The sequence below is a fragment of the Eutrema salsugineum genome, unplaced genomic scaffold (assembly GCF_000478725.1).
Source record: "Eutrema salsugineum unplaced genomic scaffold, Eutsalg1_0 scaffold_7, whole genome shotgun sequence".
NCBI lineage: Eukaryota > Viridiplantae > Streptophyta > Magnoliopsida > Brassicales > Brassicaceae > Eutrema > Eutrema salsugineum.
This window is the reverse complement of record NW_006256486.1, coordinates 1,796,746-1,809,688: the sequence shown is the minus strand read 5'-3', so window position 1 is coordinate 1,809,688 and position 12,943 is coordinate 1,796,746. Positions and strand designations below refer to the sequence as shown.

Below are 12,943 nucleotides of genomic sequence, written 5' to 3'. Positions count from 1 at the left end.
GATTTGCTTGTTAAAGTTGGAGATGGTCTGGTTCCTACTGATTTTCAGGTTGTGGAGATGATCGAAGGATCAGAAATGCCTTTAATCCTTGGAAGACCATTCATGGCCACAGTGGGTGCAATTATAGACATGCCTAGTAAGAGAATCTCATTCTCTAACATTGACAAGAAGGTCTTCTACAAAGTCATTCCCACTAGAGGAGCTCTCAAACATGTCTCTTGCATTAGTGTTATCATGGGAGAAACATTGGTGGTTGATCCTTGGAAAGAGCCTTATGAAGAAAATGAAGTCATGAATGTTTTAGATGTCCCCTCTATCATCACCAAGGGAGTCATCAAAAAGTCTAAAGCAGAGGGGAAGATAAAGAATAAAAGAGTCAAGGAAAACTCTCATATGACATTGATCCCTCAGAAATGTGATGGAGATTTGATTGAGTATGAGGTGAAGTGCAAAGGAACCTCAAAGCCATTCTCTAAGGTTAAAGCTATTCTCACTTTGGAGCTTAAAGGGAAAGGAAAAGATGTTGTGAAGGGTATCATGAGCAGAATTCTGAAGCTAGAGATGTCTGAATGTGGAGCTTGTTTTGGGGCAAGTTCACATGCTCATCCTTAATGATACCTGAGCCAAAGTCAAGTTAGGGACTTCAAACAAGCGCTTGGTGGGAGGCAACCCACCGGTAAGAATACATATTTTTCTTTTCTTTTTGTTTTTACTAACTCTTTTAAATTATTTTTTTTGGAGTCTTAGTGTTTCAGGTTCAAAAAAAAAATTCTTGAAACACTTCAGGAATAATCCTAAACTCTACTGCAAGAGCACGAAATAGTATTTTAGGTATCGAAATCCACAAGAACCAAGTATACGCTACGAGAATGCAGAAAGAAAGTAAAGCTAAGCCTAATGACAGAGTTTTTTTATGGTTTTAAGACTTCTAAAAACTAAAAAAAAAACAAAGTTGTGAGATATAAATTCAAATGAGATAGTATTTTAAATTATTGTTTTTGGAGTCTAAGTGTTTCAGGTTCAAAAAAAAATTCTTGAAACACTTCAGGAATAATCATAAACTCTACTGCAAGAGCACAGCAATCGAAATAGTATTTTAGGTATCGAAATCCACAAGAACCAAGTATACGCTACGAGAATGCAGAAAGAAAGTAAAGCTAAGCCTAATGACAGAGTTTTTTTATGGTTTTAAGACTTCTACAAACTAAGAAAAACAAAGTTGTGAGATGTAAATTCAAATTAGAAAAGCGCTAGGTCTTCAGTTAATTCGCAGGAAATCAAGACTCACTAAGCAGATTATCGAATAGGGAATGAATTAAGAACCATTTTCGAACTCAAACATAAGCGTCTAGCTAACCCACTGTCGTAGCACTAGCTACTATGTCTAATAACCTAAGTATCTAAACTGTCGTTTGACCTTAGAATTCTAGACATGCATTAAAGTTCTGGTTTGACAAGTTCACAAATCGTCTTAGCATCAGCTTTCGTTGGCTAAGGACGATTTGCTCATCTAAGTTCTGTCAGGAAACCTAAATCACTTTCATGTTTAGATTAATCCTAAGAACATAAACTAGGTGATCAATCTAGTCTAAGCCTTAAACTCAAAAATAGATGAAGAACTCTATGTGATTCCCTAATCTACAAATTCAATTTAGTGATTCATGAAAATCCCTTGAAACCCTAAAAACCTAACTGGAGAACTACTTAGACATAGAAGCAGATGAAACACAGAAAGATGGAGAAGAACTCATGTTCAATAAAATAGAAATCTAAAAAGGTTCAGAAATCTTCTCAGAGATGTAGAGTCAGAGATTTGTCTCTATAATCTTACAAATTGTCAAAATCTCAAAAAGTCTGAATAGAATAGAAAGCGTGTTCAGAAAAGTGATAAAAATAAATTTAAATAGGTTTGCAGTTGTCCAAGGCCGAAATCAGAAGAAATTGGACCGAAACAGAAAAAATCAAAATTTCCTTCTTCTCTGGGGATGTGGAACGATCGTACTGAAATATCTGGAAGAAACCAAACAGTTAAGGAACAATGATAAGAATTTGCTTCCTTACAACAACAAAAAAAAACATTAGGGGTTACACCAGTTATTTTGCTATGAACAATAACAAAAAACTAATGCACAACTCTACGAACAAATAACAAAGAGAGGAAAAAAGGAGGAAGACCTAAAGTGAGTTAACACTGATACAAAGAAAATAGAAGATTAGAGAGGGGTATATACAGTTTAGTGAACACGCTAGGGTTTCGTGATAATTTACATTTTGAATAAAATTATTAAGATACTTATAAAAATATTTAAGTATATCGTCTACTATCGTATATACAGAAATCTTATTATATTTTATCAAACAGAACCGTTGACCATAGAACAGTATCAATGTGAGATCATTAGTAAACCGATGGGATATCAAAACTAACTTACAAAAATATTTTGATTTCAGTTAGTATTGATTTTGGCTTGTTTTAAATAAAAACTATGAATTCACCGGTTCTTTTTTTGTTATACAGTTTGTTTTAAATTAACTCAGTTTGTTTTAAATAAATTTTGACACGTAAATAAAATTCTTTTAGAAAATGACATATAATGTTTTTAAGATAATCACATTCTTATAAAATTTAATGCTTGTAAAAACATATCAAATCTTAAACATATATAGAAGGAAATGGAAATATAACCCAATTTAAAACCAAACTCATTTTTTTAGGAAAAAAATCTACACAAAGATTTTTTTTATTTTAAAAGACTTACGAAAGTATTATAAATAGAGGTAGATTTCTTGAAAAAATATTATATCAGTCGTACGATAAAAAAAAAAAAACAAAACAAAAAGAAGAAGAAGAAGATATAACAAAAGTTTGAATTTGTAGGATCTTAAAAAAAATGGGAAAATGGAGTGCGACAGTAGTGATAATGATGCTGGTTGCGACGGTCGCAGTAGAAGCAATACAGAAAAAAGATTGGATTCAATGTTTGAGAGAGTGTTCAACGCCTTGCACCATTCACGACGGTGATTGCTTTGAACACTGTAAAATCAAATGCGGTGGCCCAAATCCTCCCCATGGTCCCTCTCCCTCCCCACGGAGGTACGTACTATTCAAGTTTTTACTATTAATTATAACTTTATACATATAAATCGATAGTTGGGTTTAGAAATTAGCCAATTAGGTAACCAATACCACCATAATTAGGAGTCAAATGATTAGATATTTCAATTTAGTTTACAATTGATTGAAAATGACTGATATCTTTTTCTGATTTCTTTCCAAAAAGTTACATTTTCATTTAAATTTTCAAAAATTTCACACTTATTTAAAGCTTTTATGAATTTTTGTTTTGGCAAGTGTTGAAACTTAGTTAATTATGGAAAATGTTCCTGGAAAATGTTCCATAATAGATATTAAGATTTCGAGATTGCGCTAACGAGTAACATTTGGTGGGAACCAAAAATAAAGTCAAATCAAAATGTGAATGTAATGTATAGCTTAACTTCTATTATTATTTGAAAATGACACTTAAAAAAAAGACATTTATGTCATATGTTATTAACAATTTTGTCATGTTGAAGTGTCAATTTTAAAGAGCTTTCGAGATTTTTTTGAAATTAAGTTCAACTTACTAGATTAATTACATCATATGCTATTTGATTAACTTGATTAGAGATTAGATTATATTAATTCTATATTTAATACTCAATATTTAATTTATAAAGATATTCTTTCTCTTTCTATTTCTTATCAACATATTTATAAAAATTTAATACATAATATTATTTATGTTACTAAACATTATATTTTTTTATTTCATTTTTTTTTATTTTAATTTTATTTTAAAAAATAATCATATTATCTATCTAAGAATAAGAAAATATAAATTTTTTAATATGTATTATAATTCACATGTTTTTATATCAAAGTAAAGTATCTTAGTTTGATGTTGGACCAGTTAAATAGAACGTATTAATCTAATTTAGTATATATTTAATGTACAATTTTATTCATATAAAAATACTATTAAAATTAAATAGAAAATTAATTATTATCTAGTATTTATGTAATTATATTACAAGATAAATATAATTTTAAATATTATTTACAATTGCATAATCAGTATATATATTTATAATATAAAAATCAGCTAATATTTTTATAGTTATATTTATGTATATATTGTATTTGCATATTCAAATAAAAGAATTTTGGTTAATATTTATTCTGCGCGGATAATCATGTAGTTGTATTGTATTTTGCTCTTAGAACAAATAAAAGAAGAAGAGGCATTTTTTTGTTTTTTCTTTTCTATTTCCTGAGAAAAAAACAGAAACCGAATCTTTCTTTCTTGAATATCCTAATGACCTCAAAGAAAATATCTGTAATCGTAGAGAAGAAGGAAAACAGATGACGACGGAGTCGAAAGAGATGCAAGTGGTCAAGGGGCTCGACTTGGAGAGATACATGGGCCGTTGGTACGAGATTGCTTCTTTCCCATCCTTGTTTCAGCCTAAGAATGGCGTGGACACTCGCGCCACCTACACCCTAAACCCCGACGGCACGGTGCACGTCCTCAACGAGGTATGGAACGGAGGGAAGAGAGCTTTCATCCAAGGTTCGGCCTACAAAACCGACCCAAAGAGCGACGAGGCCAAGTTCAAGGTCAAGTTCTACGTCCCTCCTTTCCTCCCTATCATTCCCGTCACCGGAGACTACTGGGTCCTTTACATCGATCCCGATTACCAGCACGCAGTCATCGGCCATCCCTCAAGGTTTTACCTTTGGGTAAGCTTCTTTTTTTTTCTTACTTTTTATGATGACAAATAGTTGAGATGATCCTAACCTAATTAAGATGGGTTATGTATATGTGTAGATACTGAGCAGGACGGCTCACCTGGAGGAAGATACATACAAGCAACTGGTTGAGAAGGCAGTGGAGGAAGGCTACGACGTCAGCAAGCTTCACAAGACCCCTCAGAGTGACACACCACCTGAGTCCAACTAAAATATAATTTCCTTTATAATTTGTGGCAGGATTATAAAACGAAAAATATAAATAAGACCGGCTCATGCATGTTACTAATTTTAATAGACCAATAACTATTTGAGTAAACAATCTTTAGAATTTCAAAGATTACTATTTTAGTAATAGTTTGCATCAATACACACTTATGTTTCTTTAGGTTGGGGGATTCAAACAAGAAAAAAAAAAAAGCCTTTCAAGTAAAAGATCAAACATATTTTAAACATAGTAGAAGAAAATCCAAATTTCTTGCGTGGAATGCAAGCAATTCAACATTTGGAGATATTCATGCTCTACCTTTTGAGCTTAAGTTTAGAATTATCCTTAAGGCTTTGTAACATTGATATAAATAAAAGCAAGTTTGGAGAGAGAGAGAGCTGATGAACAGAGATTGTTAAGGTGATCTATATATATATATATGACTATAAGCTAAGCCATGAAGGTGTCTTTTATACACAAGTTTTGGCTCTTTTGACCAACTACTCTTTATATAAAATATAATCTTTTATAAACATCAAGTTCTTCAACAGAAAAAAAAAAAAAGAGAAAAAATTACGATAGTGCAAGTAGCACAATGTCTAGTTTTAGGTTGCCCATGAACTGGTCCAGCTTTAGGTTGTCCATTTTCGACATAGTCGAACTTGATGGACTCAATGCCTTGACAGCCCTCTCGTATATAGATCTGTGATACACCGTCAGGTTTGGCTCCATCATCCCACTCCTTGCCTCCATTCCTTCCTTTGGCTTCTAACTTTTGGGCCAATAGGAACCGATTTGAATCAGATGCTATACACAGAGACAGGGCCGGATCTGAGAATTTGGGAGCTAGAAACAATTTAAGAACAAATATATTTTTGTGATTTGGGGGCTGAAAAATTCGTAAATAACCAAAGAAAAATTTTGGGTGCTATAGACGGATGTTTCATCAGGCTGTCCCCAGATCCGGCCCTGCACAGAGAAGTGGTAGTGTTAATTTTATATGTTAGACTTAGTAAGATACGTCTGTTTCTTTGGTTCCAAGTCATTAACAGATAATGAAGGTGATGCAGCGAGATATTTGGAATATTTCCAAATATCTTTATTATTTATTTATATATTTAGACAATTATTATTTATTTGTATTTTAATAATTTAATAATTATCTTTAGGATTTTCTAAGATATTCTAGGATTTCGAGATTTATTATAAATATGTCGTTTAGGCTTTCTATTGTATTCAGTTTATGATTTGATTAATTAAAAGAGTTTTTCTAAAGAGGTTTTGATAAACCACTGTGAAGAGTATTCACAAACTCTAGTTCCCGGGTATTCGCAGAATCAACGGATCTAGTTCTATCCTAGAAGCTTCCGCTCCATCATTTGGTATCAGAGCCGCATGTTCTTTGATTTCTTAATCAGAGACCGATTCTAGTTGTCATGGTGAGTTCAAGCATCTATCCTATCCAGGACGAAAGTCCTTTTGCTGAAAGAGAAGAAAACCATGAGATCTATAAAGAGATCTATGGTGATCCCATCTTCGACATATATGATGAAGATGTCATGGTTGTAGACTTCGTCTTCCGAGAAGGTGATTTCAAGAATCTGACAGGTGCAGAAGTCGTGCAAAAGTCGGATCGTGCAAAATCCGGGCGGTTACAAATCTGCGAAAACTTACAAGTCGGTGCGGATCCGGTTTGTGCAAAATCCGTGCAAAATCTGGTTTGTGCAAAAACAAAACATCCTCAGCAAAAAGACACAAAATCGATGTGGAAGAACCGGTTGAAGATTCGAGGACGAATCTTTCTTGGCCGGCGAGACCTGATGCAGCGAGATATTTGGAATATTTCCAAATATCTTTATTATTTATTTATATATTTAGATAATTATTATTTATTTGTATTTTAATAATTTAATAATTATCTTTAGGATTTTCTAAGATATTCTAGGATTTCGAGATTTATTATAAATATGTCGTTTAGGCTTTCTATTGTATTCAGTTTATGATTTGATTAATTAAAAGAGTTTTCCTAAAGAGGTTTTGATAAACCACTGTGAAGAGTATTCACAAACTCTAGTTTCCGGGTATTCGCAGAATCAACGGATCTAGTTCTATCCTAGAGGCTTCCGCTCCATCAGAAGGTGTATCTATAATCACATTGGTACGGTAAACACTGGTTGTACCTGATGGACCTGCAGAAAAGCTGAAAATATATTAGAATTAGGGTCTTGCATGGAATTCAGAAAAGCCTGAAATTCCTCCAGGTTAATCAAGTCATGGCTTTTGAGGGTTGCGGTCTGAGAAATGCTAACTCTTCCTTGTGTATTGGTTGAGTTGCACGATCGAAGCTTTTTTTGCCACGTCCTCTTCGAGTATTTGTTGACTTGCTCCGTTGTCTTTCCTCTTGATAGCCATGAAGTGCACAACATTCTTATCCTCATGTCCATTACGTGAGGTTCATTACCATATTCTTATTTAAATTATTCATTTTTTTACCATATTTGACAATTGACTCTCTTATAGGTGAGGTCTGGTCGACAAATATAATTCACAAATTCGACTTGCATGAAGAAGAGTAGGGGCAAGTTGGGTATTATGAAATTATCATATATGGTACATTGTTGCCGTGTGGCACACACATGCTCAATCTAGCCCTGAAACAGTAATACCAGCCAAAAAGCTGGAAACAAAAAAAAAAGATTAATAGATGTTCTTTTTGATAATCCAAATAATTAATTCAAGTAACAAATTCTCTTGTTTTTGTACGTTCGGATAGAGGAATCATCCAAAATTTCAGATACAGAGAAGAAAGAAAACAGAAAAATAAAAACAGAGGAGAAATCAGATAGAAAAGAAAGAAAATTGAGGAGCAATATGAAAATGTCCACTGATGTGCAGAGAGGTTATCGATAAGGAAAATGTCTTACTAATAAGATAGTAGGTTTCGTAGAAAGTTCGATTCCCTCAAGAGGTAAATTGCTTCCTTTAAGCGGAATCACATTCTCGATCGGACCCTAAGATACGCTGGTGTGTATTTTGTGAAGCTTAGAGTCCCCTCTGTGATAGAGAAACCAAACGAAGTCATACTTCAAAACCAAAAAAACAAATTTGATGCTTATCACAAAAAAGGGAACAAAGATACTTGACGTGCAAGTAAGGATGAAGGAATATCTTTAATTTAGAGTTACAAGTAAAAAACGATTGATCAAGCTTCTGCACTTATCTGAGTTGTCTTTATGTAGACTTTCTTAAACAACTCAGACAACTTAATTTAGCTTTACAAGTAGTTTTTATAGAAATGTCTGCAATTTAGAGGCGGGTTTTATAATTATCACATAACTCTAAATTAGTTATTCTAAGAAAAAGTAGCTTGATTCTTGTTTAATATCCTAGTCTTATTAAATGCTATTGAGAGAGAATAAGCATTAGGAGCGATTACATAGTAGATTACAAGATAGGAGATCAGCATGTTGCGTTGGTGAATATAATGGCCCGACCCGGCCCATGATTTTTAGTCTTCATCCATTTTTGGTTTTGGTAATTAATGTTGGAAATCCATGAGATTGGAGCAACTATTTTTATATCCCTACTATAAACAACACATTCTCTAGTCACATAACAATTATCAATCATTATCCTTATAAAAAGGTAACTCAATTTGCAGATTATAAACACACAATCATAGAATGAAGGTGTCCTTATCCAATTGGAATCTCACATATTATTTGGAAGTATCTCTCTGAGTCTCTCACACATGGTTCAATCAAACCCGAAAAGGGCATTACCAGCACAAAAGCTGCTACAATAGCTATTTTTTCGTTAGATGATCCAAAGAATTTAATACAGCTTCATCTTAATTGGTCTTTCAAATAAAATTTTTTAATGCAATTCTCTCTTGAATCGTCATTAAATGTTAGTATTTCTTTTAATTGTTTCTGTACTCTAGTATATATATATAGCTTTCATTTCACAATTCTATGTTATTTCCGATCAATATAACTTTTGAAGTTTTGATAGCTCTTACATGTTAGTACTCTTAGTTGTTTGTTTTTGGACAACCTACATCTATCTTAATTAGTATATCTAACATTCTTGTCTGGAAGTTAAACTAATTACCTATGTTATAGAAATTAATATCGATTAAGTAAAAAAATAGAACACACATGTATACACAAAAACATAAATCTGTTTGTATATTAAGACCGATCTTATTTTCGTTTACTCGGAATGCAGATTGTTCTTAGAGATGTAAAAAACTGAAAAAGATTTATAATGCCATTTTTATAGTCTTTTAATTGTTCTTAGAGATTTACTCCTTTGGAAGACTTTAAAGCCGTTCTCTAAAGTTTAAGCGTAAGATAACATATTTTCGTCCGACAATTAGCTCATCATATATATGTATATATCATGTATGTATTTCTATCAAACACATGCATAATTGTGTAATTGTCTTAATCACTTTTATATCCCAACTAAGGAAAGAATAATTTTAGAACCTTGCTCTTCATTCTTGATTTTTAGAATCTAAAAAGATGAAAAATAGTGACAAACGAAAGAAATTTTTATTGACTCTGCCATATATAAGCTTTTCTTGATAGTGGTAGAGTTGTTGTTTTGATACGTAATTGGCTGATTGCTATGACTATGAATTCAAACTTGTGATTATATTATAAAGAAAATTAAAAGAAGTAAAAGAAAATTAAAGAAAACAAAAGTTGGAAAAGTACTTTCTCTCTTTTGCTTTAAGGAAAGAGCCACACAGCTTGCAATGTCTACTTTAAGTTTCGTGTTTATCAGAATTAAATATATCGAATATATAACCATAATATAATTTTCTAAGCATTTTGCAGTGCGTAAATGTATTTGGAAATTAAAGTGAGACTGCACATATTTAACTACCGTAAAATTCATATAATGACTATATATATAAAAGATTAATTAGGGATTTTAAGTGACTGGCAAATAAACGTAAACCTCTCGGGTCTATTTTGGGGGTCATGACATACATGCATATAATTAAAACGCTAATAAGATTCAAACCGTACGAAATGGTAGATACTAATCAAAGGACGATACGGAGAATATTGCCCATATGTCTTTATTTGAGACAACAGATCGAACAGATACCAAACTTGCATATATTTATTTAAAATAATTGTCACTTAACAAACAAATTATAAAAATAATGATAGTTTGTCATTATATTATTCGACTTTAATTTATAAATAACATAGTAAGTAAGCTATTCCAGTCATCTCAGTTAATACAAAATTTTCTTATAATTTGTATTTAATTTATAGTTTTAATTATTTTTGAAGTTACTAATTTTGAGAAAAGCTAAAGAGATCTCTTGTCGAAGTATTCATTAACTAGATGTCGGATAACTAATTAAATATATATATTTTTTTTTAGAAAGAACTTAAATATATATTGCAACACATTTTGGTGTCATTGTGAAAGTTTGCGGATCCCGAAATATTGATTAATTTCCTTGGAATCAGTTTTGTTTAAGCCACTGCATATTTTCACATAAGAGTTATAGATTTAATCTCATGAAAGCAATAATATATATTTTTTATTCGTAATATCTGTTTCAAGAAATGCGAAAATAAAACTCCCCCAAAAATATCATTACATCTTTGGCATTTAATCAGCAAAAGGAGAAGAAAATAAAAACAGAGTAAAAAAGATATTTATGGAAGAAGAGAAATATGAAGAAACACATGCACTGACGATCAGATTATCATTAGCTGAACTCAATCATTTTTTTCTGCTGATTCAAGTTCTTATAAAACTTCTTTATGAAATCATCAGCTGCTTGGTCCACGTATCCATTAGCCACGTCACCATTTTCCGGCGTTAACGGAAACGGTGAGTCTGTTACTCTTAACGGCCTCACCAAAGGGGTCCGTCCAAACCCGGGAAAGTAAGGCGATAAAGCCGCCGAAAAATCCGCCGGCGTGACGTTTCCTTTGTCTCCGACGCCGTTAAGCAGATCAAGAACGGCCCTAGCCGCCGCCGCGTCATCGTCGAGCGTTTGAGGCGTCTGACCACACGCGAAGAGACTATTCTGACTTTTTTTCTTCATGAAAGCGATATTGGGAAAAAGGAAAGAGTAGTTTGGAGTGTTGCTACAGCTAAACTCGTATTCTTGTCGTAGAGGTGCGGTTGCGGCGGCGGATGAAGCAGCATTTAGAGTGTCTGAGGTGGTGGAAGCGGCGGGGACGCGGCGACGGTGGTGGAACATGAGGTTTTTGCCACGTTTGAGAGTTGCGTTGAAGTCGGCGATGAGTTTATGTTTTGAAACGCCTTTGCGGATCATGTACAAGAGAAAACGTACGATGTTCCATAGTTTCTTGCTTATTGGTACGTTTTGATCCATCGATCTTTAGATTTGTTTTTTTAGTGAGAGAGAGAGAGAGATTTGTATTATTGTTTTTTGGTGTTTGATTACTTATGAGCTAAGGAGAAGAAATGGAAGGGATTTATAAAGGGTGAAAGAGAGAGAGAGAGAGAGAGAGAGAGAGAGAGAGAGAGAGAGAGAGAGAGAGAGAGAGAGAGAGAGAGAGAGAGAGAGAGAGAGAGAGAGAGAGAGAGAGAGAGAGAGAGAGAGAGAGAGAGATAGAGGTGCTAAAACGTGCAAGATTATACAAATATTATAAAGACAAAGCAAAAGCTTATTGGAGCATAATTATTGAATCCATGTCACTTTAAAAGAAAACAAATTTATGAACACGGACCACAATTTTTATATTTTTTATTGTACATGTTGTTTAGTGTATCTAGAGCCATACCTGGAATTACAAAATCCAGAAGAGGTATAAAAAAAAATTCAATTTATATACATATAACAAAATTTGCTAGAATAATTACAATCGTCATCGAATCATTAATAAAAATTATAGTTAACGGTAACCTAAATTTAATGTTTTAATGGTGAAATGACAATGAATATGATGTGAAGATAAATAAGTTAGTTAGTTATCCTGTTTTTTTCTATCTTAGTGTTTTTAATTTTATTTCATAATCCAATTTTCTTTAACTTCTAAAACATTGTGGTTATATATTTGGCTCTGTTAATATGAAAAAAAAAAATTATATTACGGTATAATATTTTACTTTAAAAATATATAAAAACAGTCCTGTCGGTGAACATTTATATTTTGTCTACATAAGCATAGGTCTGATAGTACCCTCAGATTAAAATTTGAAATTATCAAAAATCATATCTGCGATTTGTCTTCTTTATTAAACGCCGAAGATTTTCAAAACAACCCATAATTACCATGGGATTCATACAAAAACACTCATGCATTTTTACCATATAATGCATTCAAAATTAATAATAATCATGGTTAAAATCAAAGTTATATATGTTATAGTCGAATAAATTTTTGATTAAAACTCTATGATTCAATAGTTTGAAGTGAATCGTTTGAATGCTAGCATTCTATTTTGATAAAGTTCAAGTTTATAGAGTGTTGCCAACGTTAGATTTTTTCTTTTCGGTAGATTAGATTGATATATTTGGGTATATATTATTGTAAGAATGCAATTAAGATCGATAACTATACTCAATATGATACGTTAGGACATTAAGATGTATCAAAGTTACGAAGTCATAGCGACTGAGAGAGTCGGAACTAATATAATGTGTAGATAAATCAAAATGCCGCGAAGAACTTATCTTGACATGGGCTAATAAGGGACATAAAGATTTTTCTTGACGTACGATCATTAAAACAGTTGAATATATAAATCATCTGATTACCAATTTCGTGAAGGATTTTATACATTTTTTATATATAAAAGGACGGGTTTTATACAATTGTATATCGACTGGTTTCATTTTTAATTTATACATAAGATTGTAAGAATGTGACCAGCTAGCTGATATACAATACACATAATAAACCCAAATAATGGAAAAGCAGAAACAAAAATAC

The 12,943-nt window shown here is 32.4% G+C and overlaps 2 protein-coding genes across 2 annotated transcripts; one reads left to right on the top strand and one right to left on the bottom strand.

Annotated features, from left to right (window-relative positions):
- Positions 1-2,800: 2,800 nt before the first annotated feature.
- LOC18010402 (temperature-induced lipocalin-1) lies at positions 2,801-5,101 on the top strand. The gene is made up of 3 exons (XM_006392893.2): positions 2,801-3,094; positions 4,390-4,783; positions 4,872-5,101. Exons 1-3 carry the CDS (start codon positions 2,892-2,894, stop codon positions 5,001-5,003), a joined length of 729 nt encoding a protein of 242 aa, XP_006392955.2. The 5' UTR covers positions 2,801-2,891; the 3' UTR covers positions 5,004-5,101.
- A 5,458-nt stretch (positions 5,102-10,559) lies between these two features.
- LOC18010403 lies at positions 10,560-11,447 on the bottom strand. The gene has a single exon (XM_006392892.2). The coding sequence runs from the start codon at positions 11,377-11,379 to the stop codon at positions 10,744-10,746; it is 636 nt and encodes a 211-aa protein (XP_006392954.1). The 5' UTR covers positions 11,380-11,447; the 3' UTR covers positions 10,560-10,743.
- Between the last annotated feature and the right edge of the window lie 1,496 nt (positions 11,448-12,943).